Source organism: Motacilla alba, chromosome 4A (genome assembly GCF_015832195.1).
Source record: "Motacilla alba alba isolate MOTALB_02 chromosome 4A, Motacilla_alba_V1.0_pri, whole genome shotgun sequence".
NCBI lineage: Eukaryota > Metazoa > Chordata > Aves > Passeriformes > Motacillidae > Motacilla > Motacilla alba.
The window spans coordinates 12,085,428-12,112,396 of NC_052045.1; the positions used below are offsets into that span (position 1 = coordinate 12,085,428).

The 26,969-nt window shown below is 46.3% G+C and overlaps 1 protein-coding gene across 2 annotated transcripts; it reads left to right on the forward strand.

Annotated features, from left to right (window-relative positions):
- Positions 1-26,969, forward strand: RNF128 (ring finger protein 128). Of its 2 annotated transcripts, none has more exons than XM_038122942.1 (7): positions 1-573; positions 15,548-15,795; positions 19,795-19,866; positions 20,438-20,520; positions 23,065-23,161; positions 23,975-24,152; positions 25,527-26,969. In XM_038122942.1, the coding sequence occupies exons 1-7, from the start codon at positions 165-167 to the stop codon at positions 25,661-25,663; spliced, it is 1,224 nt and encodes a 407-aa protein (XP_037978870.1). In that variant the 5' UTR covers positions 1-164; the 3' UTR covers positions 25,664-26,969. The 2 variants fall into 2 exon arrangements, with proteins under 2 accessions (XP_037978870.1, XP_037978869.1); XM_038122941.1 differs by lacking the exon at positions 1-573 and adding an exon at positions 3,432-3,922.

Genomic DNA, 26,969 nt, shown 5'->3' on the forward strand with positions numbered 1-26,969 from the left:
CGGGGCTCGGGACCCGGCGCCGCTGAGCTGCCGGCACTGCGGGAGCTCACCTGGCCGGTGTCAGGTTCCCGCTGGGGCTCGGCAGCGTTCTGTGCTCGCACTGTGGTCACCAGCAGCGGAAAATACCTCTGGACATCTCCGTTTCCTGCAGCTGGGAAGAAGCAATGAAGCGAGTCAAGAAGTTCTGGTTTCTCTTTCTCCTGATGGATTTTTTAATTTCATTCCACGCTACGGAGGCAATTTCTGTGATGGCCTCTCTCAGTTTATTCTATTTCAACAGCACCAGCAACAGGACTGTGTTTGAGCGCTGTGAGTGTGGCCTGTATGGCTTTAATTCTCCTTACGTTGGTGCTCAGGGGGTGGTGGGCATTCCAGTACATGCTGCTGATCATTTCGCCTGCGACAAAAATACCGACTTCACTGTCACGGAAGCACCGTGGATAGCCCTGATCGAGAGAGGCAACTGCAGTTTTGCTGAAAAAATTCAGGTGGCAACCAGAAGGGGTGCAACAGCGGCCGTGATCTACAATTCACGGGGCAGAGGCAACAGCACGCTCCTGATGGCGCATCACGGTGAGTGAGAGGCTGCAGCACCCCGGCATTTCTTCCTCTGAAGTTGGGTTCGGGGCAGCATGGCCAGGCTCTGAGGAATCAGGGGTGTTTGTGGGTGATTGTTGTTCTGATCAAGAGATTCAATTAGAAAAGTAATGTTATGCAATTTGAATCTCGACTTCAGTGCTTAGTCAGCAAGACCCTGCTGTCCCATTCTGATTGGTACAGTGCAGGCAAAGGGCTGAGTGTCTGAAGTTAGTCTTGTTTTTTACCTGCACAAATTGCAAATTAATTTAGACAGTGATGCGGAGCAGCACTTAGTGTTTGTTTTGAAGGCACCAGTGTATTTATTATTTATTTTTCGAGGTGAGAGGACACAAATGAACCTACAGGTATCTGCAGCATAGGTTTGTGCTTTGCAGATTGCAAGATAGATCTTGTCTAATTTTTTTTTTTTTCCCCCCTGAATTTTCCTAATTCTGAGAGCCAGGAAGTTCTCGGTGTGAGATATGTGGCTTCAAACAGGAAACAGGTACAACTGGCATGTGGGTTTTAAAACATATCAGCTCTGCTGGGATTCCCAGCCACCTGAGCCACTCCTCGCTGGCCCAGAGGAGTTGCTGGCCAGGCTGGGATGCACAGGGGCTGCTGGCCCCTTGCAACTGGCTTCCCTGCCAAACCAAGCAAGGCTGGCTGAGCTTCTCCTCAATCACCACCCTTCCTTCCATCACCAATCCTTTTCAGGGCTGCTCTCAATGCATTCTTCACGTTTCTTCATTAGTGCTTTTTAATCATATGATGTACTGTAATGCGTGCATGTGTAAGAGACTGTGGGCTAAGCCTTGTGTTCAAAATCCCCAGATCTATAGGAAATTTTGTATTCTGAGAAGGTTCCAACCTTTGGCTTTGGTTCAGTTTTGTCTGAGTGAAAATGCTAGAGCTAAACATCCTTAAAGTTTTGTAGGCATTTGAGTCTGAGCAGATTGGCTGCTGTTGAGTGCATAAAGCTTGGTTGTGTTTTCAGAGGTGTGTTAAGTTTTTCTCTGCCCCTACATGGAACAGGTTTCAAAACAAAAGCACGTTTCTCTTATTGCTTATGGATTTACTTCTCATTATAGCTGGAGCTAGTACTGTTGAAATAAGTTGTCTACTTAGATGTGCAATGGGAAAATGAAGGTTTGTTTAGGTTAGGACAAAAGTGTTCACTTAGTAAGCAATATTGATCTTGAGCAAATTGCTTCATCTGCTCTTCATTACTTGCTCTGCATGCTGCTGTTGCAGTAGCAAAACCAAACCAATCTCCCTGTGCTACTGAGCTGCCAAAACCTGTAGCTGCTGTGCTGGCAGGGCGGATGCTGGTGGAGGGGTTGGTTTTGAAGGGCCTTTTGAAGGCTGGCAGGGGGAGTGGGCTGGTTCCGAAGCCCCTGTCCCCGGGGGGAATTCAAACCTGAGCTGGGTTTGGCTGTGTGATACTCAGTGTGCTGCTCTTAGCTCAGGGAAGGGAAAGGCAATGGCACCGCAGACAGATGACACACGTACTGGTTATCAGCCCAAAGCCTGGGGTAAAAACTGAGTGGTGCTGACTCGGGTGAGAAAGGGTTGAACTCTGTTTACACCAGTCTTTGTTGCTGCTTCCATAGGCAGCAGCTGATCCTGGGCCATGTAATCCCTGCCCCCGAATATTCCTTTCTCGGTGATGGGCTCTCACCCAGAGCTCCAGCCTGTGCACAGTGATGTGGCTGTTTGGGATGTGTTTGAAAGGCTCCCGGGGCTGGGGGCGATTCCCGCAGAGCAGCTGATAGGAGGCAAGGCCTCTCAGTCAAAAGAGTGGCTCTCCGGAGAAGAGGAGCTTGAAATGTTCCTTCTCGTGTTATTTTCCTTTGTGAATTCCCTGGCAGGGCTCTACAGCATTTCACACTCGTGGTTGCAATGACTCTGCCAGCACTCTGATCGCACTGCCTGATGCAGGACAACTTGGCAAAAGTGTGTAAGTGCTGGAGCAAAGGACTGCTGCATGCAAACTGGCTGCCCCAAAAATAACTGCAGGGCCCTGGAGAAACAGGACTTTTGTTGTGAGTTCCATGGATCAAATAATAATTAATGATGCAAACACAACTAATATATAAGTAGAAAAAAGGGTTGCTGGTTGAAGTGGCAGGTTTGTATCATCTGTCAAATGATCAGGACAGCAATGGCCAGTCCAGTGAGGGCACAGTGCTAACCCAGTGTTTTGTAAGACAGCATCACTCGGGATTGACGCCATGCATTCAGCTTTTGGAAGCAGGCTGGCTCACGGCTGAGCACCTTGTGCTGGTGCCGCTGTGTCTCCGGGCCGCTGTGGAGTGTCAGGAGATCGGCATCTCCAGGAGCCCCGCTGCCCGCCCCCCGTGCTCCGTGCACTGCGGGCACCGGGGCGGGCAGGGGGAGGAGGCCGCTGTGCCGGGGCGTGATGAAGAGGTGAGCCACCCTTCCTGGGTGGCATGCGGGGGATCACCCGTCACCCCGAGCGAGAGGCGATGTCAGGAGGAGCCATCACTTTTGAGAGGTGGCCGGAGCGGGTGACCCTCCGCATCCCCTCGGGAGAAACGTGGGTTGGTGGCGCACTGCGCCCGGGAGAATACAGCGAGGGGGACGCCCGGGTGCGCACCCCCCGCAGCACCGCAGCGCCCGGGGCCCCACTCCCCGGGCAGCGGTGAGGGCCCGTTCCCGGCGGGGTGCCCGCAGCGGCGGGCGGTGCGGTGCGATGGTGCGGTGCGGTGGTGCGGTGCGGTGCGATGGTGCGATGGTGTGGTGGCACGGCGGCACGGCGGTGCGGTGGTGCGCGGTCCCGGCGGTGCCGGGGGCGTGCCGCGGCGGGGGCGGCCCCGCTCCTCCCCCGGCAGCCGCGGCGCGGCTTTAGGCGGCGGGGCGGCCGGGCCGGGCCGTGCTGGGATGCCGTCGGGGGCCGCGCTGCTGGCCCTGGCCGCGTTGCTTTGCGCCGTCCCGCCGCCCGGTCCCCGCGGGGCGGCGGCGGCAGCGGCGTGGACCGCCTGGCTGAACGTGTCGTGGGAGAACGGCGCGGACCGCAACCGGAGCGGCTGGGAGGCGGGCGAGAGCGGCCTGTACGGGCTGGACTCGCCGCTGCAGTCGGCCGAGGGGCTGCTGGTGCTGCCCGACAGCCCCGACGCCTTCAATGCCTGCAGCGCGCTCACCAACTTCAGCGGGGCCCCCCCGGGCGGCGGCTCCCCGGGCTGGCTCGCCCTCATCGAGCGCGGCGGCGGCTGCTCCTTCGCCGACAAGATCCGCCTGGCCGCCGAGCGCGGCGCCGCCGCCGCCGTCATCTACAACTACCGCGGCACCGGCAACGAGGTGCTGCCCATGTCCCACCACGGTGAGCGCCGGGGAACGGCGGGGGGCTCGCAAAGAGAGGGGTCCCCGCGCCGGGAGCCGCCCCTTCCCTCCCTCCCTCTCTCTTTCCCGTCGGGGGCTGCGGGAACGGGGCACGGCCCGGCCGCGGCTCCTCGCTGACAGCCGGGAATGTCGCTACCTCCCCGCACCGCACGAGTTTCTGCCCGGACCGGCCAGTGCTGTTTCAGGCGCTGATGGTGTTGTTTTTTCTTTGATTAATGAGTAACCGTGTCCGAAATCTGCGGCTGCTGCTGGGATGAGGACGAGTGGGCTCTGGCCGGGCCGGGCCGGGCCCTGGGTTTCTGGCCTCAGCCTGTAGTCGCCAGATGGATGCTCAGGTTTTTAATGCCTGTTAAGACTGTGGAGTTGATTGGGGCTGTAAAGTAGGCTGGGTTTCTATGCTCAGGTGATGTTTCTCCCTGTGCCCGGCACAGTAACCAGCTCAGACATAAGCAAAGTATGAGACTCTTCTGTAGGTAACTTTTCAGCAGCAAAATGCCTCTTCTAATGCAAGTAGCTGAAGGTCTTTAAAGGCTGGTTTTCATTTTGCACAGGCTGATAACAGAGCTCCTCTTCTCTTGCTATAGACGCTCTCCTACTTAGTGGAAGGTTTATCATGACCTGCCTATCTTTCAAATGAAGAATGGGATTTGGCTGTGTTTTAGGTTAATGCTACCTGAGAAACAGACCTAGGCTGAAAGCTGTGTAAATGCCTTCTGGTGACAGTCCAAGCAGGTGCCCTGTGTCTGACTGGGTGAGTGGCTTTGGTGGCTCTGTCCAGCTGTTGGACAGATGTGCACCCTTGTGTGTGTGTTGGAGTTCTGTCAAGTGACACTGCTTTGGGAAGCCCCATCTTCTGGAGAGAAATTGAACAATGAAAATGAATACTGTGTTTTAAAGCTCTGAGTGGTTTGAAAAATAATTATATCCCTGCAGCAACCCCCTTAGAAGGTTTCTGTTAGCAGTGGAGGCAAGTGTTCTGGTGAGACAAGAAAACAGTAGCTGCCTCTGGAGGTTTGCTGTCTTAATGAGCTGTAGGACTGTTGCTGCTCTGCTTTAAGAATTCAAAACATACAGTCTGGATAGGCTCTGGCCGTTCTGAGGCAAGGCTTTCTTATGTAATCAAATCATCAGCTGACAAATGCTATTGAGATCTGACTATTGCTGGGCGAGTTCCTCCTGCTGAACTGACAGAGCGTCCCTGCCCTGAGCCCTGTTCACTGGGTGCCTGCCTAATCCTGCAGCTCTTGGAGGAGCTCCCTTGGCACTGCTGGCCTGGGTAGGTCACTGCTGAACCTGTTCTTGAGGGGAAGGACCATATGCCCCTCCTCCATCCTGGCTGCTGGGAGACTTACAGCATCTTAACCTTGCTGGGAGCTGCCTCTCGAAATGAGCCAGGGGCTCTTGGCAGGGTTTGCTCCAAGAGGAGCTCCCTCCTTTCCTATGCTGTCTTTAAGCTTTCTGCTGAGGCACTTATGTCAGAGTGGCTCTAACTGTCCTGGTTATCCTGCATGATGGGATGGATACTCGAGGGCATGTTGAAATTTCCCAGCTGAACTGCAGACAAAGAGGACAGGGACTCCTTGGAGAAGACAGCTTCCATCAAACCACTTATTTAATCTGCCTGACTCCTCCTTGTCACGTCGTAACACAATTGCTAAGCTAAGCTTGGGCTAAGCTTGTTGCTGCTGTTGCTTTTACTGCTTGTCCTTGTTTTAGTCCCTCCCTTTCTTTCCTGTTCCACCCTCCCTTTTGTTATTCTCTGGACTTGAGTTCTTTTTCTATCCCTGTGTCTGTCTGTGAGTCCCTGTTCTTGGCTCTTCCCACAGTGATGCTCTTCCTTCTGCTTACGGGGCTTTGGTGACACGCTGTGCTTGGGCCACCCCTGCCCTCTGCCCCTGCTGGGGGCCAGTGCTCTCTGGTCGAACACTGCAGGCTTTAAACACAGCGTGGCCAAGACGGAGCTGGCTGCAAGTCATCAGCCTCATTTGGTTTGCCAGGTGCTGGTATTCCCTGTGTAATGCTGATGAGCTCAGCCACAGCACTGCCCCTCAACCTTAGGAGGTAAGAGCTGGTCATAGTGCCCTTTGCTGAGCTGTGCTTTGGGATGGCTCCCCTCTCCTGGCCTCCTTGGTGGCACTGGGTGCTCTGACTCTCCTGGAGCCAGGGGGAAAGGTGGCTGTGCTCATTAAAGGATGGGCTTTGTGCAGCTACACCTCCCACCATGCCTGCAATGGCTGTAGCTGTGCTGGTGGTGACTTTGCAGTCTGGGTTTCCTATTTGGCTTCATTTCTGCTCTGTCTGGGGCCATATGCCATCAAATGAAACCAAGCAAGGCCAAGCACTTCCTCCAAGCTGAGGCACTGGGAAGTAGCAGGAGATGGCTTTGCTGGGGTGGGTGGGAATCAAACCAGCAGTACTGAGTACCCTCCTCTCACCTGTGGAGCTGTCATCTGCCTGGCAAAGAAGGAAGATCTCTGTGGGTGGGCTCTGTATGGCACAATACACTTTTCTTCAAAGAACTTTGGTAGCAACAAAACACACAGTTATTAACAGAAGCTTATCTGAAAGTGTAGTAAAAGGGGCCTTCAGACTTGGCTTTTGAAGCAACTTTCTTGTTTACAGATTTAAATGGGCCTGTATTTGCAGCAGTGTTTGTCCTAGTCATCCTGCTCCCAGAGACTTTTTTTTTTCTTATAATCATCATGTTTAGTCTGATGATTCTTCATTGCATCAGTGCTTCATATAACCTTTTGGTGTGCCAAGTTTAAAAAAATGAAATAACAAAAACAACCCAACAAAAGCCAGCCACTCTGGCAGTTGAAACAATAGAATGCAGTGAATAGCCAAATCAGATATGATCAAATCCTGCCTAATCATCTCTAACAGGTAGAATGTGAAGAATTTAATGGAGTCCAAAGTAAAATTTACTTTGTGGTTTATAAGCACAAACCCATATCAATTAGCAAACTTGAGTTTTAACTATGCACATTTTGAGATGGTACCGCTCTGTGTCAGGCTGAGCAGGGTTTCAAAGTACAGTTCTGTGTGCTTATAATTGCACCTCTCTGTAATCTCTATTGACCTTCTGGAAAAGACATCTGATTGGAGAAAACCAGCAGCATGTGGGGAAAAAAGTGCAGGGCAAGAGTTGGTTTGTATTAAAGGTGGACCTTGCTTTAAGGTAGAACCAGGCTGGTGGGTGGCTTTGCCTTGAGGGCATGGTGGTGCCCGTGGGAACCATTCTTTGCTGTTCAGTATTTCCTTGCAGCTGGTGAAAAAGGATTCTTTGCAGGTCAGAAGGCAGCTGTGATAATTTTCTTTGGTTTCTCTCTTATGGTGTAACTCTAGACTTGAGAGGAACATCACCTGATCTGCAGAGGGCTTATTCTGGGGGATCACAACTGCATGATTCTGCCTCAAGCAGTAACAGCGTGAATCGGGCTAACAAGATCTGGTTCAAGTGTAAACATGCATCAGTGGGTGAAAGGGGAAGGAAAGGTTAAATATGTAGCTCTGCTACTTAACTTATTCTGCAGGAATTTCACTGAGGTGAAGCCTTACCTCCATATGCTTAGAGCAAACAGTGTCTGGCAGAAGTGTCTTGCTGTGCTCCACTGCTTTTTGTGAGGTATGATCTTCAGAAACAAGCTAAAACTTTGCCAAGGTATTAAAAGGCTGATGGGAGCTGTTGAACTGTTAAAGATTGAGTCAGAAGGTAATCCCAAGGCAGGCTGTGCTGAGACTTTGTAAGGCTTGTGTAAACAAACAGTGCACCTCTCTTTGCAGTGAGTGAAGACTTGTGCTGAGAACATGTGAGGATGGAGGATCTAACTAATGACGCTTCCTCTCTCATGTTCCTTGGCCACAGCCAGATGAGCTTCTGCAGATCATTAAACCTTTGCTACAGTTCCTTTTTGAGAAGGACCTTGCATGCATCTGCTGTACCTGGATGGTATTTGCAGTCTGTAGTGTCTGGAGTTTGTAGTTCTTTGCATCTGAAAATAGCTTTTTGATGTGCATGTGCTGAACTTTGTCTTTATGTGCTCAACCTCAATTTAGTTCTCCTGGCTGCCTGGTTTAGAATAAATTAATGTCACAGCTGTAGTGGCATTCAGAGGAGCAATTGTAGCACGTGGGTCTGGCTGGCGACCCCGATCTCCCAGCCTCAGGGGATGCTGGGGTGTGACCGTGACTGGGGCTGCCCCCAGCACAGCAGTCTGTGAGCAAACAGGAGGAGCATTGAGAAACTGGATGAGACTGACTGGTGCTATTGATGGCTTCTGATCCCTGCTCTTGCTCTTTAGGACATAATCTAGGTACCTCTGTGCCGTGGAAAACTGCAGGGTAGGCATCATCCCTTAGGTAGCCTGGAATAGGTCTGTGAAGTGCCCTTGCACTTTGGGTTTATTGGGCTGCTGAAATGTGAAGAGATGAATTAAAATCCTAAGTGACAGCTGTGGTAGCAGAGGCTTCATTGTGAGGGACATCATGTAGCTAAAACAATGACAGAGCTTGTTTGCCTCCAGCCTTGAATGTGCTGGTGAGCACACAGCAGTCAGCTCAGCACAGTTCCCCACTGTGTCCACTGTGACCTGTCATCTTTTCGCAGACAGATGCTTTCTGGCTGAGACTGTGCCCATTTACATCATTTTACCATTAGCTTTCTCAAACTCACTTCTTCCCAGTGAACACTGAGCTGCCACCAGCATGTGGAGAGCAAGGGATATTAGTGGTGAGCTCCTTCTCGTTCAGAGAGGGTGAGCAATGTATTTACTAAATCAAAACTGCTGAAAACTGTTGAGTAAAGTCACCAAAGAATTTTCATTAGGAATTTTGCTTGCTGTTTCTCCAGGAGGTTTTAGATGCTGTTTGCTAGATTGAAAGGTGGTACTTTAGTCTTGCCACTGACCAAACAGCATGTGAAGAGAGCTGTCCTACAAGATCTCATTCATTTCTTTGCCCTTGAAAAATATTACTGTCCTGACTGCTGTTTTAGAGGATGATTTCATGTTGTAAATGTTCTAAGATTTAGGGGATGGGAGCATTTATCTAAGACTTTAGGCTCAAAAGGGGAGGGGGGGAGAAAAAAAGGGTTGGTAACTGTTGAATTCACTTGACAAATAATAACACTGTTTAAACTGAATAGAGTGGAGGTTGGTGTCCACCTCCAGTATTCCACTGTGGTGCCGTTCAGGGAGGCCTGGACAGGCTGCAGAGCTGGACAGAGAACCTAATGAAGTTTAGCAACTGTCTGCACCTGGGAAGGAATACCCCCATACAGGCTGGGGCTGATCTACTGGAAAGCAGCTCTGTGAAGAAGACCCCTCATACCCTGGGGGACTCGTGCCCATGACCAGCAGTGTGTTCTTGTGGCCAAGAAGGCCAATGGGATCCTGGGGTACCTTAGGAAGAGGTAATGGAGGTGGTCCTGCCCCTCTGATTTGCCCTGGTGAGGCCTCATCTGGGGTTCTGTGTGCAGTTCTGGGCTCCTTGGTTCAAGACAGACGTGGAACACCTGCAGTGAGTCCAGAGAAGGCCTGTGAAGATGAGGAGGGACTGGAGCATCTGTCATACAACCAAAGGTTGAGTGAGCTGGGCCTATTTAGGCTGGAGGTGAGAAGACTGAGAGGAGATCTCATCAGGGGACACAAATGTGTTAAGGATGGGACCAGACTCTTTTCATTGATGTCCAGAGCAGGACAAGGGACAGTGGGCACAAACTGAAACAGAGAAAGCTCCATCTGAATAGGAGGAGAAATTTCTTTAGTGTGAAGGTGACTGAGCACTGGGACAGGCTGCCCAGAGAGGTTGTGGAGTCTCGAGATACTCAAAACCTGTCTGGATGTGATCCTGCACAGCCTGCTCTGAGTGACCCTGCTTTAGCAGGGCGTTGAACTAGATTATTTCCAGAGGTACCTTCCCACGCCAGCCATTCCATGATTTTGTGTGAATGTTTGCCACTGTATATGGAAAGGCTTGTGTGTTTAGGAGGAAGAGATCAGACTTAGTGCCATATGCCAAGTAAAGCAAGCTGAAAGTAGATTTAATTAAGCTTAGGTAATAGTGTGAGGAAAAAGGCAGTCCAGTCAAACAGTTTAGAGCATAAGGGGCTATAGCTTTAAATAACTGCAAAATAAGCTGCATGTAAATTGTTCTTTTATCTTGGTGCCAGGTAGTGTTTGTGCAGAACATGCAAAGCAGGGGAAGAAGGAACAAGCCTACGATGTCAGCTTATCCAGGCTTGTATTGCTCCTGATATGAGTCCAGTCACCTTCCCCTCTTGCAAAGGGGAGAGCTTATCCCAGGGCAATAAAGGTGTTTCCTCTGACAGTGTCTGGGATGGAGGATGACTGTAGGCCTGGGCACATTCCTGATGAGATTTTGCCTTGTTTGTGTGGATGACAGCAACCAGCACTTTATTTTTTTATCCACACTGTACCGTGGATGGGAGCAGAGCTGGCCTGCAGGGTCTGGTTTTGTAGTGTCTGAGGCCAGGGAGAGCCCTCGTGTCCCTGGAGTGGGGAGTGCTGCTGAGACTCGATGGCTTTTGTGTACAGTGCTGGCCTGTCATCTGAGGTGAATTACGTAAGGTTGGTAATACCAGCTCAGCCTGTGTACACTGTTAGTTTATTTTTCCTCCTACTGTAACAGATAACAGTAAGCTTGTACCAGCCTGTTTGATAACCACCATAAATCCTTTTTCTTACTATTCAAGTACAGTGAGATAAGCAATGTTCAAGACATTGTGTTTTTGTTTTTTCTGAACATGAAAGATAGGCTATCGGGTACTCCTCTTACATGCCTGAGGAGCCAGGTGTGCTGAACTGGTACAAAATGGTTGGAGTGTAAACTGACAGTGACTTTCATGTTAAAGAACAGGAGATAGCTTGATCTCCTAATGCCTTTTTTGCTGATGGTGGGTTGGAGGGGTGCCAGGGGAATACCTCTAGCTCCTTTGGCATAAGGCACAAGTATTACTGCTCTGTGCTGCAAGCAGCATATCTTGTAGATAAAAACAATGATCCAGGCACCAAGGCTGGAGTTGTATTTGATCTCCTGAAAGAACCTTCAGATAGCATTTCTGCTCTGGTGCTGTGGTTAAGGAGAACCTGTTCATTCTTTGAGAATTCAAACTCCAAAGTCTGCACTTCTCTTTTTTTTTTTTTTTTTTTTTTAATATATGAAACATTCAAAATCAAAAGCAATTTCTTCCATTCTGCTTTTTCTGTGTGAGTGGCTTATGTGGTTGCCAGCTGGGCTGTTGAAGTGGATTGGTGATCCCACCAGCATCAAGGATGGGGTGGGGGTATTCCCAAGTGGAGTGCTGGGAACACTGGGGTGAGCTGTGCTGCTCCTGGGGAGGAGCAGCGTGGCTGTGCCATAGCAGAGGCACTGTTTGCACAAGGTGCTCTCTGGACAGAGTGCAGGAATACTGGTAAAACCGTGGGCACTTCATTTCAGTCTGATTAAAGATGAGGCAAAACTTCACTTTGAGAAAACTGGGGGGGAAAAAATGATGGGATCCAAAATGTTGGAGGCTGTGTATGGCATGCTAGCTTCTTCCTTGTTCTGAAACAACTTGCCTACTTAGAATATTTTATACCTTCTTTCTTAAAAATGCCCTCAAAATGATTGCCTTCCTCACATATTTTCACTAAATTGTGTTGTAGCTCTGTCTGTTTCCAAAGAGAAAAAGGGTCCATAAGTTTTACATCCTGTCCTTGGTAAATGGTGATAGAGACATTAGAGAGGTTTGGCTCTCACTCTCCAAGAAGAGAAAGATCTATGGCATTTGCCCAAAGTTACACTGAAGCCTTAAAACCAAAATGAAGGGGTCTTTTGTAACTTAATTAAAGCTGATTTTTTTTGGTTTAAACAATGCAAAATGGTTGCAATGCCTGAATGAGCTGAGAAGTTGGTTTTGAGTGAGAGTAGAGGAAGTGACTTGGAGTTCTTGAGTTGGCTTTGGCCAGTGGATTTATTTGGCCTTGAGGTCTGTACCTTGCCTTGATGTGTTTTAATGCACTAATAGATTGTGATTTTATTGCTAAAAGTGAGGATTTTTAAGGCACAGATTAGGTACCATTGCATTCTAAATGCTGTGGGGCAAGTGCTCTCCAGACCCTACAGCTTGCTTGGTTCAGGATAGATTTATCTGTAGCACTCAAAAATGTAGCACTGGATTACAATAATCACCTTAAATGAATGTGAAAAGGCAGGTGTGTACTAGGCAAAAGTTAAAGCTCCCTGCTCTATGCCCCCCTTGCACATCTCATTTCTCTACTGAATTGTCAAACTGTAACTTCATGATTAGGAGCAGAAGTGCACTGGCAGAACAAGTGAAATCTTTGCAGGGCACAGTTTTGTATAGGTATTGATACTGCTATAAATAGATGCAACTGCACTCTACAGCTAAGTCAAACTGATCCAGGAAGGTGAAGCTTGATTCCCAGTCATGCATTCTCCTTGTGGGCCCAATGTGCTGTGCCCCAGCACTTCCCTGCCTCAAACCATTGGGGTTTGTGTGCTTCATCAACCCATTTCCTTCAGATTTTGACCAGCTGCTGCCTTGTAGTTTGGGAGGTGCCCAAAGAGGCAGATTGTGTTTCCCTAAAGAGTTGAGTAACTTTCCCTCTCCAGTTTCACAGGAAAGGGGAAAGAGGCTGGGCAATGTTTAACTGAACAGGTCTTGGTTCTGTTTAGCAATGAGCCCATCAACAGCTAAACAGGCAGCAGAATAATTTCACCTTCTAGTGTCCCTTAAAAACTGTTCCAGAAGCTTCAGCTGAAACACAAAAGCTGACACATGGGCAAAGAACTTGGGTTTCTGTGAGGTTTTTGCTGTGCACAGCTGTCTTCCCTCTGCTTTGGTGGGGTCTGGGTGGGGAAGAAGCTGACAGTTGGGAGCAGCTGCTGTGCTTGAGGTGCCTCTGCAGATGTCCCCTGGTGCTGGTTTGACAGCAAACCAGTGAGAGATCCCAAGTCAGAACTACAATTTAATAGGAAAATTAAAATAAATGCAGTAGTACAAAAACACTGAGAGAGTCGGGATACAACCTGACACCCTGTGTCTGATTAGTGGTGGCTGCAGCCCTCCTGGAGTGACAGCTGTGGTTCTGTGGAAGCAGTGATGCTGTAGAAGGGTGTGGTTTTCCTCTGAGGGTCCAGTGGTGGTGTAGATGGGATTCCTCTGGGAATCCAGTGGGAAAAGGCTACCTGTGTTGTTCCAAATGTCAGGTTCTATCCAGGTAGGAATGCTTGGCTCCTCCCCCAGGTGGAGCATCTCACACGGGGATGATGTAACTTTACCAGTCATGCAGTGAGACCCACTGGCCCATTCCAGAAGATATCCCTGGAGGGAGGATGGGTGGTGAAGGAGATGAAGAACACTGCCCCACCTGGTTTTAACAGCTGGTAATAGAATATGTACTTTTGGTTACATCTTGCATTGCAACCTAAGACACCCCTCCAGTACCTCGTTTCCTGCATGATGGCCAAGCCCTGGCAGACCTCTGTCTAGGCTGGTGGTCTCAAGGCCACCATAACATGTTTCAGTACCTGTCATAATGGGACCCAAGTAGCAGCTCAGGAAGTATTGGGTGGGGTGATCCTCTTGCTTTTGTTATAGAAGCACAGAAGTTGTCACAAACATGTGCTGATGGAAATGGCTGCTCACTTGTCCCCGTGTGCCAGTGTCAAGGCCACCAGCTGGCCACTTGCTTGTGTTCATCTAAAGCAGAGCTGAAATTGCAGCAGGAATCTCTGCAGTTGAGAAGAGTCAGTGAGGATTGAAGCTGTCATCTGATGACATCCTTGTGAACTATGGAGTCTGAAACTTAAATGGAATGTTTCCTTCTTTAAGGGTAAAACTTTTTCAAAAAGTATGGCTTAGTAGCTGGAATGGTTTTGCAGGCTGATGGTGACATTTCATTAATAGAATAGGAATTGCTATTCTGTGTCTTGTGTTGTGCATGTGTGGTTACAAGATAGATTTACTGTGAGACATGCAGAAATATAGGAGAATAGGGGGTTTTTTTGCTTCTTTTATTTTTGGCAGCCTTTTTATTTTCTCATCACTGCAGCCTGTTCTTCCACAGTTTCTTCCATGCTTATGAAAGCAAGTCTCAACTTCTGACTTGTTTGCTTGCTGCTAGCACCTGACTCCAGTTCATTTTATATGTGATGTATAAGCCCTAGTTCATCCCTAAGAGTAGTTGCAGTCTGGGAGACTTATTTTTTTTCTCTTCTCTGTGTGATGTCGTTGTCTTTACGAGGAGCTTTCTGAATAAAATATGAGTTTTGTCCCACTGAGGAAAGTTGCTTGCTGTGTTGGATCACAAGCATTATGTGAACAAGCTGGAAAACTAATAAACACTTCTCCAATGACAGCCTTTGTGGTTTAACACCAATCCTAGGGTTTTTTGGTAGCTGAAAATTGAATAACTTTCAGCAGAGGGAAAGAACTTGAGTAACTCAGCAGAGAGAAAAACAATTGGTCTTCCCATTAAAGAGTGTTTGGCCTGGGGGTTAGCTAAAAATAGCACTTTGTAACAGTCTTTATTCTTCCCCCATGCAATGTCTATTATGAATGTTTTGCAGGTGATGGTTTAATGCAGTGAGACTCCTGATTAGCTGGTCTCAAATCTACCTTTCTTGTATTTACTTTAGAGGAAGCAGTGATAATTTACTCATCACCCTTTCTCCCTTTTTTCCCCCCTCTTAAGAGCCTCTCTGTTATATTGGGACTTTCTAATGTTTCTACAAATGGTATCAAGTATCCTCAAGCCCTTGCATGTCACTGAAAGGAAACCAGTTTGTTCTGGTCTGTGCTTGACTGGAGTTCCTTGAAATTTCTTCCTACCATAAACACCTTGGTTCCTTTGACTTGCTGTGGTGTTCAATTAAGCCAATAAAATCTATTGTTAAAATTGGGATGGCATTTGGCATCTTGCCCCCAACTGTTTAAAAGTGGAACACATCTCCCTTCATATTTGCTTCCCTCTGAATCTGCAGTAGAAACTCATAAAGATAAGTAGACTTCACAATGCAATTTCCCTCAATAATTTCTCTGTTGCTGCTGAAAATACAGAAGTGAAGGGTGATCTATGTCTTTGATTGTTCACTGTCTGAGGAAGTACTCAAAAGTACTGTCAAATTTAGAAAAGAGGTACTAAGAAGCAGCAGTGGGGCAGGGAGGGAGTTGGATCCATTACAGGAAGCAATTCCTATACAGATATCACAATCCCAGTGACCTTACTCTGCAGAGAATTTATTTTTAACTTCATGTAGTTCAAAGGCACGTTAAAATGTAAATCACCAAAGTGCTGTGTCTAAAATAGGACAGTCTGTGTCCTATATAGGAGTGAGGAATGCTGTGGAGAGGAATGAATCCTAAACATGGTTCACTCTACTCATAGGTAATGGGACACACTTTCAGCTGGACAAACACACAGTGGTGACACTTGTTCCGTTGGTTCATATTGACTCTATAAATACTATTTAGAAACTTCCCACAGCCATTTCTTTAGCACTTGAAGCAGGACATCTAGGACAATGCCTCTGATACAACACCTGGGAACTGAGCATGGATTCCCCTTCTTTGCAGGTGCTGAAAAGATCGTTGCAATTATGATTGGCAACCTGAAGGGCATGGAAATCCTGCACCGGATTCAGAGCGGCTTGAAAGTCACCATGGTCATCGAAGTGGGCAAAAAGCGCAGTCTTTCCATGAATATCTTCACCATCCTCTTCATCTCTGTGTCCTTTTTTGTGGTGGCAGCAGCAACTGTGGGCTGCTATGTCTCTTACTCTGCTCGGAGACTCATTATGGCAAGGGCTCAGTCCAGAGAGCAGGTGAGTTTGTGCTTTATACCCCCATCCCTCCATGGTGTGGATCTTGAGGTTTGTAAGTTTTGGTTAAGTACCAAAATTACTGAATTTGTTTGATCTTTAAAGTGCTAAGAGATACATCTTTGTGCACCTTAAAACTTTCCTAAAGAACAGCCAAGAGTAAACTGTGTGGAGAAAAGTTGATTGTGCTCAGCTAACTGGGTTTCCTACAAATATTCCCTGAACTGCAATGTAGCCCTAATGCTGATGTAATGGGGGCTGTGAGAGAGCTAAACTGCTTTTAGCTTACCCTCATCCTTCCCACATAGCACTGCCTACGTGCCTGCCAGAACAGGAGACACGACTGGGAGTGTGTCTGCAAATGGGGCATGACTTTAGCTACAGGTTGAGAGGCTGCTGCTTGTTGAAAGCTTTCTGAGAATTATAGTGACAGACTCAGGGAAAAATACTGGAAGTTGTCATTTGCCTGTGAGATGGAGCATTGCCACTCCTGGATGAAATGTGGAGTTGTCTCTAACCTGATGCTGTTCTCTTGCTGACATTTGTGGACAGAGATGCAGTCTCCTGCTGATGAATCCCTCCTTCAATTCCCTGCCATCTGCCTTAGTCTCACAGCTCTCTTTAACAATGCTAAATAAATCTGGGCAGGAAAATCTGGGTGCCCTATGCACTGCTCATTAAATCAAATTTAAATGTTTCCTCCTTTGAAGGTACTTAAGAGTGCAGTTGTGAGCTATAAGGCTTCCAAGAAACTGCAAGTGTAATTAATGCCTCAGTGATAGCTGGTACTGGGAGAATCCAGTCTGCTTGGCTAGAAGTCTTGGTTTCCATGTGCACAAGGAGCTTGCTGCAGATTGAATAAATAACATTGATAAATGACATGGCAGTTGCACATGGTTTCAGCAGAACTGAAATCAAGGAGCCCCAAGAAGTGCTTTGTAGAGTTTAAGAGTATAAGAATACAAGAAACCTTCTCTGCTGTCAGGGTGTAAAAATATACTATTTTGTCAAAGTGAAACTCAAAGACAATCCAGAATTGTTTTCAATTGTTTTTATACCCTGGCATCTCAGACTGACCTCACAGTGATTAGGTAAGTACAGAATAACAAGAAGATGCTTGTTAGTTCAGGTGAACCAGTAAAAGGTGATGCTGCCATGTGCCCTGTTAGCTGCTGATTGGATTTTAGTGTAGATCCAGAGTTTGAGAGTTTTAAGTGCTTTGGCTCCAGGAAGTACTGAATATTAGTCAAACAGCTTCCTGGCTTGTGTGGTACATCTTGGTGGCTTTCCTGTCACTGTTCAGCCCTTTGAAAATCCGGATTGCTTGGACTTGAGTGAATATTGAGAAAAGCCAGTCATGTCAGCTTCTGATCCAAGTGAAAAGAGAAGTTTGTAGCACATCTGTCCTAGCCTAACAGTTAAACCAGAGTAGTTCTTTCCTCTTGAGCAAGTTATGCTGTGCAACCTGCTAGTTCCTTCTTGAATGCATCTTTTCTTCTGGGCCTGAAATTCAAGTCTCCACCTCTGCAGTTTATTCCTGCATTGGGAGGTCAGTAAGCAGGAAGGTGGAAAATTGAGGCAAGTGTGGTAGGTGGCTTGCTGCCTTTCTAGTCAGTGGAGTACTGACAAATTCAGTTCTCAATATAGTAACCTTTCTTAATAGAGCAAAATGACCCATGATGTTATCTGTGGCCTGGTTTCTAATTTCAGCTCAAGTCTTTGCTTCCTTTGATTTCATAAAGATTAGATGTTGCAGCTGAGAAATTACCTAATTAATGGCTTTGGAGGAGGCAAATTGCTCAACTTTCAACAATTCAAAACTGCTTCAATGGCAATAGTTACCTGTGGGGAAGAACTTCCTTATCTTACAGGAGAAAAGCAGGAGTTCCCAACCTCCTCAGAGCTCTCTGGCCTGCACTGCCATGGCCATGCTCACAGGGTGCTGGGAAGACACCCTTATGCAGAAAGGGCTGGAGGTAAAATTGGCAGCTTTGAACAAGGAAGACTTAGGACTGAGTGACTCCAAACCTAATTTTCCCATTTAGGTACCTCACTACTTCTACCTGCCAGGGCCTGGGTAGGAGCTGAGACCTGATGTGTTTTGTAGTATCTTGATTCTATTTCCTCAATTTAGCTTTTTTTCCTAGCTTTTTCTGTGTTGGGGCTTTTATAGTTCTAACACAGTTCGTGTTTCACATTCTCTTGAAAAACATGGCTTCACAAAATGCTTTGACATTCCAGGCTCGAGTATCCTGGTAGACTATTCAACATAAAGCTTCTTCTGCAACCTTTCTCCATGCCCTGGAGGGGTGTTCTGCTGTACTTGCCAAAATCAATGTTAAAGGTGACTTTGTCGTTGATGCATTTAATGAGGAGCAATTAAACTGGTGCCCATGCAAAACTTAAAATATTGTTTCAAGTAAATTATTAACAGTGCAGCCAGTTGGGTCCTGTCTAATATGCTTGGCCTGACATTAGATGTGTAGATGAGATACTGTATGAGGGAGTACGTTCCTAGAAAGTTTAGTTTTCAGTTAATAACAAGTCGTGGTGACAGTTCTGGCTGTGTATGAGAAGTGCTTGTATTGCTGCATTCCTGCTCAGTTGATGTTGCCACGTTTGCTGCTCAGACTTTTGGGGGCCTCAGTAAGCAGCATGTGGCTGCTGCCCTGCAGCTTCAGTCTCAAACCTTTACAAGGGCAACATCGTTTCAAAGTTATCCATAAGTGACATACAGAAACATATATTGATGTCTTCAGCAGAACTTCATAAACTTACAAGAAAACCTCAGTAGTTCTTGTTTCTAAACAAATGTGCATGTCTGCACCCCTCACCTTTGGATTGTATGTGTCTCTTCCTTGATAGCTGTTAGTAGCTGCCAGCTATTAAACTCCTAAAGCATGCACATGGATACTCTTATCTTAGGGCACAAAACCAATACTAATACAAAAATAGCTCATTTTGTGCTAGGCCTATTTGACAGTGTCTCAGGGGGATGTATGAATCAACTTGTTTGCTATTAACTGCTTTAGCACAAGGAATCTTGTGCAGACTTGAATGGCCAGTCCTTACAAGATTGTTAGGTGTCAGCAACAGCCCTTGTCCCACTTGTCCTTCTGTACTTGTGCCACCAGTACTGCACTTGGAAAAGTTTCATGTAACTGAGCTCAAATCCCTAAGGAGATGGAATGCTGGAAAGGCAGCAGGGTGGGGCTCCTGCACGGAGCAGTGGAATTGGAAAGAGAGCTTTTGGTTAGCTGCAAAACTCGAGTCTGGTCTGTCCCTGAGGTTGGTGTTGTGCTGGGGATGGCACTGCCAGAGCTGCCTGAAGTGCTCCGGGTAGGGAGAGGACAGTGCCATTGTTTGAGTCAGTGCAACAGCACCAACCTGTGACCTTTACACAGAGGTTGGCTCCTGGGCTGGTTCCAGGTCCTGCAGTGACAGCTGGACAGCAACAGTTGCCAGGCAAGCTGTAAAGCAGTGGAAGCACAGGAGTGGTTCAGGGTGCATTGGTGCTGAGTGGGCTGATTGGTAAAGAATCCTTCACCTTTCATGAGGATGGGTGTCCCTTTCATTGGCAGGAAGGTGTCCCAAAGTGAGTATAACAAAACAATTGATTGTGGAACTCCATGTTCAGTCTTCTGTACCACGACAGTTTGAAAGCTTCAGTTTGTTTTAGCTGGGTCTAATGGGATCAAGGTATTATCTTGCATCTTCTCAAACTTAAAAAACCCTTATAATTCCTGTGCTTTTTGAAAAGGTTAGGTACAACCAAAGCAGACATAAGTGCTATCTTGGTATGTCATCCAGTCAGGAACTGCATCAGTATGTCCCAAAACTCAGTTTCATGTTGACTCCAAATAGTATGGTCATGCTTACTTGGCTTATTTTGATAACATCTGGGGTTTAAAACTGTTGCTTGCTTGCAGTAGGCACCTGGGTAAGTATTAGTAAATGAACAGGAAAGTGGCTGTGTCTGACCAGGACTGCTTTGTGTCGCAGCGGCGGCTGAGGGCCAGGGCGAAGAAGGCCATTGAGCAAATGCAGCTGCGCACCCTGAAGGAAGGGGACAAGGTAGGACTGACCCTGTGACCTCCCCTGCATTGCAGCACAGCCTTGGCATGAAACCTGGGCAGTTCCCTAGTACTGGAGCAGGAGGCAGAAGTCTCTCTGAGCTGTAATTCATGGTGGCACAGTTCCTCTTTCAGATCAGGTCCTTTTCCAAGCCTCAAGATTTCTATTCAATAGAAATCAGTTTATTTTGTTAGCTGCTTGCTTGTAGTCTTGTTGATGTGAGAGGACCTAATTTGCTGGCATGAAGGCTTAAACCAGTATCTAATCAGCTTCCCTAGCTCTTCTTGTAACTAAAACTGGAGGCAGCAGTTTCTAAACCTCTACACTAGTGCCTCCAGTAATCCAATAACCGTTTCAGCTGGAATTCTAAACCATGGGTTTAAATTTTCAGTGCTTCTTTTGAAGTGTCAGCTTGACTGTGAGTAATCCACGAAGTGTGTTTATATAAGATTATATTTGGGAGCATTATGGATGACTCTAGCTAGACCCCTTTGTCTGCAGCAAATCTGACTGGAGTTCAGAGGAAGCTTTCAAAGTGTGTTAAAGCTGTAACTTCATTTCACTGTTTTAGGAAACTGGTCCAGATGGAGATTCCTGTGTTGTGTGCTTTGAGCAGTACAAGCCGAATGATGTAATGCGTGTTCTGACTTGCAAGTAAGTTGTCTTCCAGACTGGCCCTTTATCCAAAATTCTGCCATGTTTGTTAACAAACTTTCCTCAAGTTGTTGTACAGTGAGAATTCTTGACTATCTATCAAAACAATGTTTTGTACAGCAGAAACAGTGTGAATACACAATTGTAGTGTGCCCCATCGGCCTGTGGTCATCACTTCCCCTGTGAGTGGATTGACACACATAACTTGGCAGGCCACAGTGTCCCTTAGAGGGACGCCAGGACTTTTTAAGGATTGCTTCCTTTGCTGGTGTATCAGAATGTTACCACTAACTTGCAGGTAATTGGCAAAATGTTGTCCATTTCTTGTCCCTTTAATTACTGTTTACTGCGAGGGTTGTGTTTCTGCTAAATGTGTTAAAACATGCTGGCTTTTGTAGTTTAGAAGAAAGCATTTCTATTCTTGTAGGCATCCTCTGAAACAGAGACCAAAATAGAGCTGTAGCAGTTTATTTTTCTACAGTTCTCTCCTGTTGCATCTCGCTGCTGTGCTGCTGTGGAAGCCCATGAGTGAAGCACTGAGGCTTTAATGTGATTGCTCCTAAGGTGAGCAATGAAGCTGCCTCAGGGCTTAAGGAAACTTGTTCTGTGGGATTTCCCTCTGTGCCTGCTGACTGGGACTGCTCTGGCCAAGCTTCTAAAATCAGAGGGCTGCCACATGAACTGCCTGAATTGTGCAAAGGAAGAGGTGTCGTGACCCTCAGGGAGGGTTACAGAAAGTACTTGGAAACATTTTGATGTAGGAAAATGAAGTTCTGAAGAACAGAAAAATGGGTAGCTGCTGTTGTGTGCTGAGCAGTGCTGTCAAACACTGGCAAATCTCAGCTGCCTGAGTAAGCTGTGCACCAGGTTACAGTTTTGCAAAGGCTTTCTCTACTCCCAAGCAGTAGGACCTCTAAGCTGTTTTGGTAATACAAAGTTGGTCTGCTAAGGTGTTATCAACCAACTCCCTTGATCTAATGCTTAATACTTTAAAAAACCCCAAAACCGAATAACCTTTCAGGCATGTATGTTAATGATAATCCAGTTTTATGCCCGTAGGTAGTTTTGTTTAGTAAAGGACTAAGTGCCATGAGTACAGAAACTTGTAGACAGGCTCCAGACACTTTGAGACCTGACTTGTCATTATTTCCCTATAAACCCTGCTAATCTTGGTATGAACCTGCAAACAAAGCATGACTAATTTGGGTAAGAGTGGAGTAACATCTTTTGATTGTGTTCTTTATACACAAATTTGCTGCGTTTGCTCTGAGACTGCTTTTACATACCTTTGTGATGTTTCCTTCCTCTGTGGCCCAAATGCAGCTCTCAGAGGCGTGCTAGCTTAAAATGACTCATGGACTTGATAATCCTCACGAGTGGTGATATCTGCCAGTATCAGCCATATTAAATTTTCCCTCATGTGAGTTATAAACTAATATTTACTGCAAGAACATGCTTGATTTTGGTGGTTGACCTCAACACTGAGACCCTCCTTGTTGAAAGCATTTAACTGTATCTGTGAAAGAACCAATCAAAGGAATGTTCCTATGAATCACAATGATGGTATCTGAGTCCCTGGGGTGTGGGTATTTGCCAAGGGCATTCTTGCCCAGAGAGTCAAACTGAAGGCATCTATAGTTGCAGAGTTGACAAGTCCAGTGTTAAGTTCAAGGACTTAAAATAGTCAGGCATTAAGAAAGTTTCAGGTTTTATTCTAAACATGACGGGGGTGCAGCTGGAAGGAAGTGCTGATGATGTGAGCTGAATTGGAGAATCCTTGGATCCTGCTGGAGTGTAGGCTGCTGAGCACTGGATGTGGTGATCTTTGCACTTACCTCATAATAGAGTTGATTAATACTGAGCAGTGCTTGTTTGCTTTGCTGTTTCTATTCAGGCTGAGGGAACAGGCAGATCACAGGATTTCAAGTCATCCTCCTAAATCTGTGGCCTAATTTAAACCCATTGTGGAATTGAGTGTCTTAATAGAAGCACACATTTGCATCTGTGATGGCTGAGCTATATTTACCTTCTTGAGTGTACAGCCTGCCAAATATCCACTTGGAATACACAGTGATTGCACAGACTCAGTAAATCGGTGGGAGTAGTTTATCTTGAGGACATAACTCCGTGAGATGATTTGCCTATGTAATTACAACAGAAACAAATGCTATTTAGTTTACATCTGTGTGACAGAAGTTAACCTTAAAGCTAAGGCTGAGATGTCCATAGCTGTGTCATTTAAATTATCAGCTGGGAAGGGAATGTATTGTACACACTTTTGGAAAAACAGCTTTAGACTGTTGAGGTGTGGCAAAAATGTTAATGCTGAATTCTAGCAGGTTGTATTGGGATACTAATAAGCACAAACCAGCTACAGGTTGAAAGATCAACTATCCATAACTTTCAGCTGAAACTTGTGGCAAAATAAGGTCATCCATTCTAGAAGGAATAAATTCTTGGTGTTACAAAAGGGTCCTTCATAGCTGGCACATGAGCAATCTTCCTAGTATGAAACCTAACCTGTTGGCTACCTTCTTCCACCAGCCATGTCTTCCACAAGACCTGTATTGACCCCTGGCTTCTGGAACACGGGACGTGTCCTCTGTGCAAATGTGACATCCTCAAAGTGTTGGGTGTTGAGGTAAGCCAGCAGCCTGCCGTGGTGGCAGCTGCCAGTCTCAGTGTTACACTGCTGTTGTGGCCATTCCTTCAGCTTTTTCATGCTGCCTCTAGAGTGCAGGTGATAAGCACAGGCGTGCCATGTCTGTGGCCAGGTGCTATAGGAATAATTGTGGTGTCCCTTTTGGGGAAGCCTGCAGGTCACCTGGTGTGAGTTATCACCTAAAGGCTTGGGCAGAATGTCAGTCAGAGCTGACTCATGCCTGACAGAATTGCTTTTAACTCTTGTGCTTACAGCTAAGGGTGTTTCTCAAATCTTCAGGCAGACTTTGACAGCTCATACTGTTCCTGAAACCAGCTTCTCTTAGTTGCTCAGTACCCAGAGCCTTTGAAAAGTGAATGTGTTAGCAGGTATGACATTTCTGGAGCTGCATGACTTCCTAGGATACATCAGGAGTTTCTGATGTGTTCTGTTATTGCTCATTGTTGCAAGTGCCAGAGGAAGATGCTGTTGGCAGTGCCTGATGCTGCCTGGACCAGTTAAACTGTGAGCCAGGGTTTGCCTGGGGGGACAGATCTGCACTGAGTGGAAGGAAGACTTTGCCTGATACTGGGCAAACAATGCAGAAGCTGTGTCTGAGCTTCCCACTAAATCGGGCAGTAACTGGATTTCACCTCTGATGCACCTCTGATAACAGCAGAGCTTTTATTTCATTTCATGTTTTTCCCTCTGCTTAAAAGTGCTCCGGACTCAGTCCTTGCAGGCATTGTTCTCCCAGAAAGATGGACCCTCCTGCCAAGTTGTAATTTAACCATTTTCTCTTTTTTCACAAAGATGGATGTAGAACCACGGTCTGAGCCTGTGCAAGCCCCAGGATCCAGTGGCCAAAGACCTCTATCCACTGTCACTATAGTTAATGAAGAGGACAATCTTAGTGAAACAGCATCATCTGGATATGATTCTGTACAGGGACCAGATGAATCTGCTCAGGAGGCACAGGCACCATCACAAAGTATGTCTGCTCTTTCATCTGCCTTGCTAGATCATTTGCACTTGGCTGCTTAGGCTGTGAATTAGGGGGAGTTGCATTCATAGCATCTCACAGGGCTTGAATACTTTGTTTTTCAGGGTTATCTTAATCTTCCCTTTTGTTTTAGCCCTTGGCTCTGACACTTGGTTTTCAAATGAAACACAATCTTAATGTGAATTAAAAGCCAAAGTCTATGAAAGAATAGTTCACAGTCACAGGCTTACTACTTCAAGAGCAAAGAGATTTTTCCAAAGATGTCCCTTATCCCTTTGTCTCTTTGGAGATTTCATTGAGATGAGAGAGTTTTGCTTTCCTACTAGATCTGTCTGCTTTAAGTAGTTACTTACAAAAAGCTTGTGTGGAGTCAGTCTTGCTCTAGCTTAGATGGTGCAAGATAGAGAAGACAGATACTTCAATTGATTTTTATATTTGCCAAGGCTGAGTCATACTTGGCTTTAGAGAGTGTTAATTTGTAAAGAATATCAGATTTTCCAAATACTTTCTCTTTCTGAACAAGAGCAAACAAATTGAAAATGTCTTTTTAGTGCTCAGCTTTACCAACACTTACTCAGTGTTGCTGTTGGCTTAAAAAATGAAAAGGTTGCAGGTAAAGAAATGAAAGCAACTATCCCCTGAATTGTGGTATGGCCTTAGGAAGGGGGTGCTCTGTTTCCCATGGGAAGCCTAGCTGATGGGAAAATTTGGGATTTGCTGCCTGTCTCCTGCAGGATGTGTTGCTACAGCAACTGGTGTGTATTTGGGAGTGCCCTGTTGAAGCACTCCAGTAGAGAAAAGGACACTTCCTGTGAGTTAAACATCAGAAGCTGAAATTGCATCCCTCTAAGCAACTCAAGGCATGCTGGGCCATTAAATTACTTGGGTCATTCTCATGTATTCTGACTTGAAGTGGGAAGGACACACAGGGACATCAGCCAGACAAGGTTAGTCTGTAGGGAGAAAGCCTTCTCCAAATCAGCACAGGCCCCCCTCAGTTTATCCTGAGCCTGGTCTCAAGGAGTTGCTCTTGATGCCTGCCTTCAGCAGCCTTAAGATACAAGACCCACTAATATCCTCCTAGGTGGACTCTGTAGCTTTCTGTGGCTTATGCACACAGCTTGCTCAGCACTACTGAGCTGAGCAGGCATCTCCAGAAAGGACAGGCAGTGGCAAGAATGGGATCCCAAACTAACAAGGGGCAGCAGGAGAGAGGTAGTGGGAGCATGGCCTTGGATTTCCATCTCTGCAGGAAAATGCAGTTGAGCTTGTGCAAATCAAGTTTGTGTGGTTTGCTTTATGATGGTAACGCTTGGCTGTGGCACTTTTTAACTTGTCTTGACTTGGTTTTCTTCTGGACAGGTGACAACACACATCCTGTGAGTGAAGAATCCCAGCCCTCCACTGTGACTGTCCTTTCACGTGGTGACAACCCAGGTTTTGAGGGAGATGAAACACAAGTTTGTGAAAGCAGAATTGTTTGTGAAGTCACGTTCTAAGAACATGCCCAGCAACGTGGTGCAAGCCTTCTGCAAGGAGCTGCCTACTGCCATTCCATATAAACCAAAAGTTGCAAGACTGTTGCAGAAAATACTGCATTGGCAATGTTCAGATAAATAGACTTGTCCAAATTGTAATTGTAGAGTTTGCCTTTCTTAAAACTGTATTTCCTACAGGAGTCTTAACACTCTCCAGATAAAGCTGTCTTAAATATAAAGAAAACCAGCAGATTTTAACTAAAACAAAAATTCCATCTTCAGCAAAGCTTCTCTACCATGTTTGAGTTAAGTGAGAAGATTTTTTACATTTCATAGTTGTGTCCACTGGGAATCATTTTGAGTTGGGTTATTTTGTTATTTGTTATTTTCATTCAAGTGGATTTTCATTGTAAACAAATTTATTTTGATCTGCTCTGATACTTATTTATGAGACAGTTTTGTTTAAAGCAACATGGTATTTAATGTTTCAGTGCACTATTTTGATAGGAGAAAGTGCAAACTAATGCTTGTCAAACTGGATTTTGTCCACAGTGTCTTTGGTTCTCTAGTAACCGACTGATTCTCTACCTCTCAACTCCAGCCTGCCAACCACACATTCCTAAAGGGGAAGAAAAGAGAGCTGCAAGCTGACAGGCCAAATCTCACTTACTGTAAAGGGAACAACTGCAGGAACTTTTCAAACCTCGTGAACGTTAGTTTGCTAGTCTGAAAGATCCTCGAGTGATTTGAGGAGCTGTAACCATCTCTAGCACCAGCAATATGCCAGAGTCCTGGCTTTGTGGGAGTCTGGGATGACTTCAGGAAAGACTCAGCTGAAGATGAAAAGATAGGTTCTTACAAAGGGATCTGCTGTGTTTTGCTCAGAGATGATCCAGTCTCTGAAAAATGCTGACTGTTGCTGTACATTGTCTTGCTCAAGTGCACAAGCTGCAGGGAGAGCTGATGTCCTGTGAGTGTAACAGAGGGTTGGAGAAGCTGTCTGTCCTCTGTGTAGAGTTGAGATGGGGTCAAGTATGAACACTGAGTGTCTCAATAGTAAGTGACTTGGCCTTGTCCAGTGAAGGTAACTAAGGACATCTTATAAATGCACTTTATTTTTTTACCTCTGCATCTTTGACTAGTTTCTGTTGTTTAGTAGGATTTTGTCTTAGAGCCTCCAATAAATACCTTAAGAATCTGGGGGGGGAAAGCAATGCATTTTCTTAGCTATAGTACAAAAGAAATGGTTGTAAATATTTCGTAATTTGTATTGAATTTGAATATGAAAATGTAAATGTAAATAAAACACTATTTTTGATGATCCTGA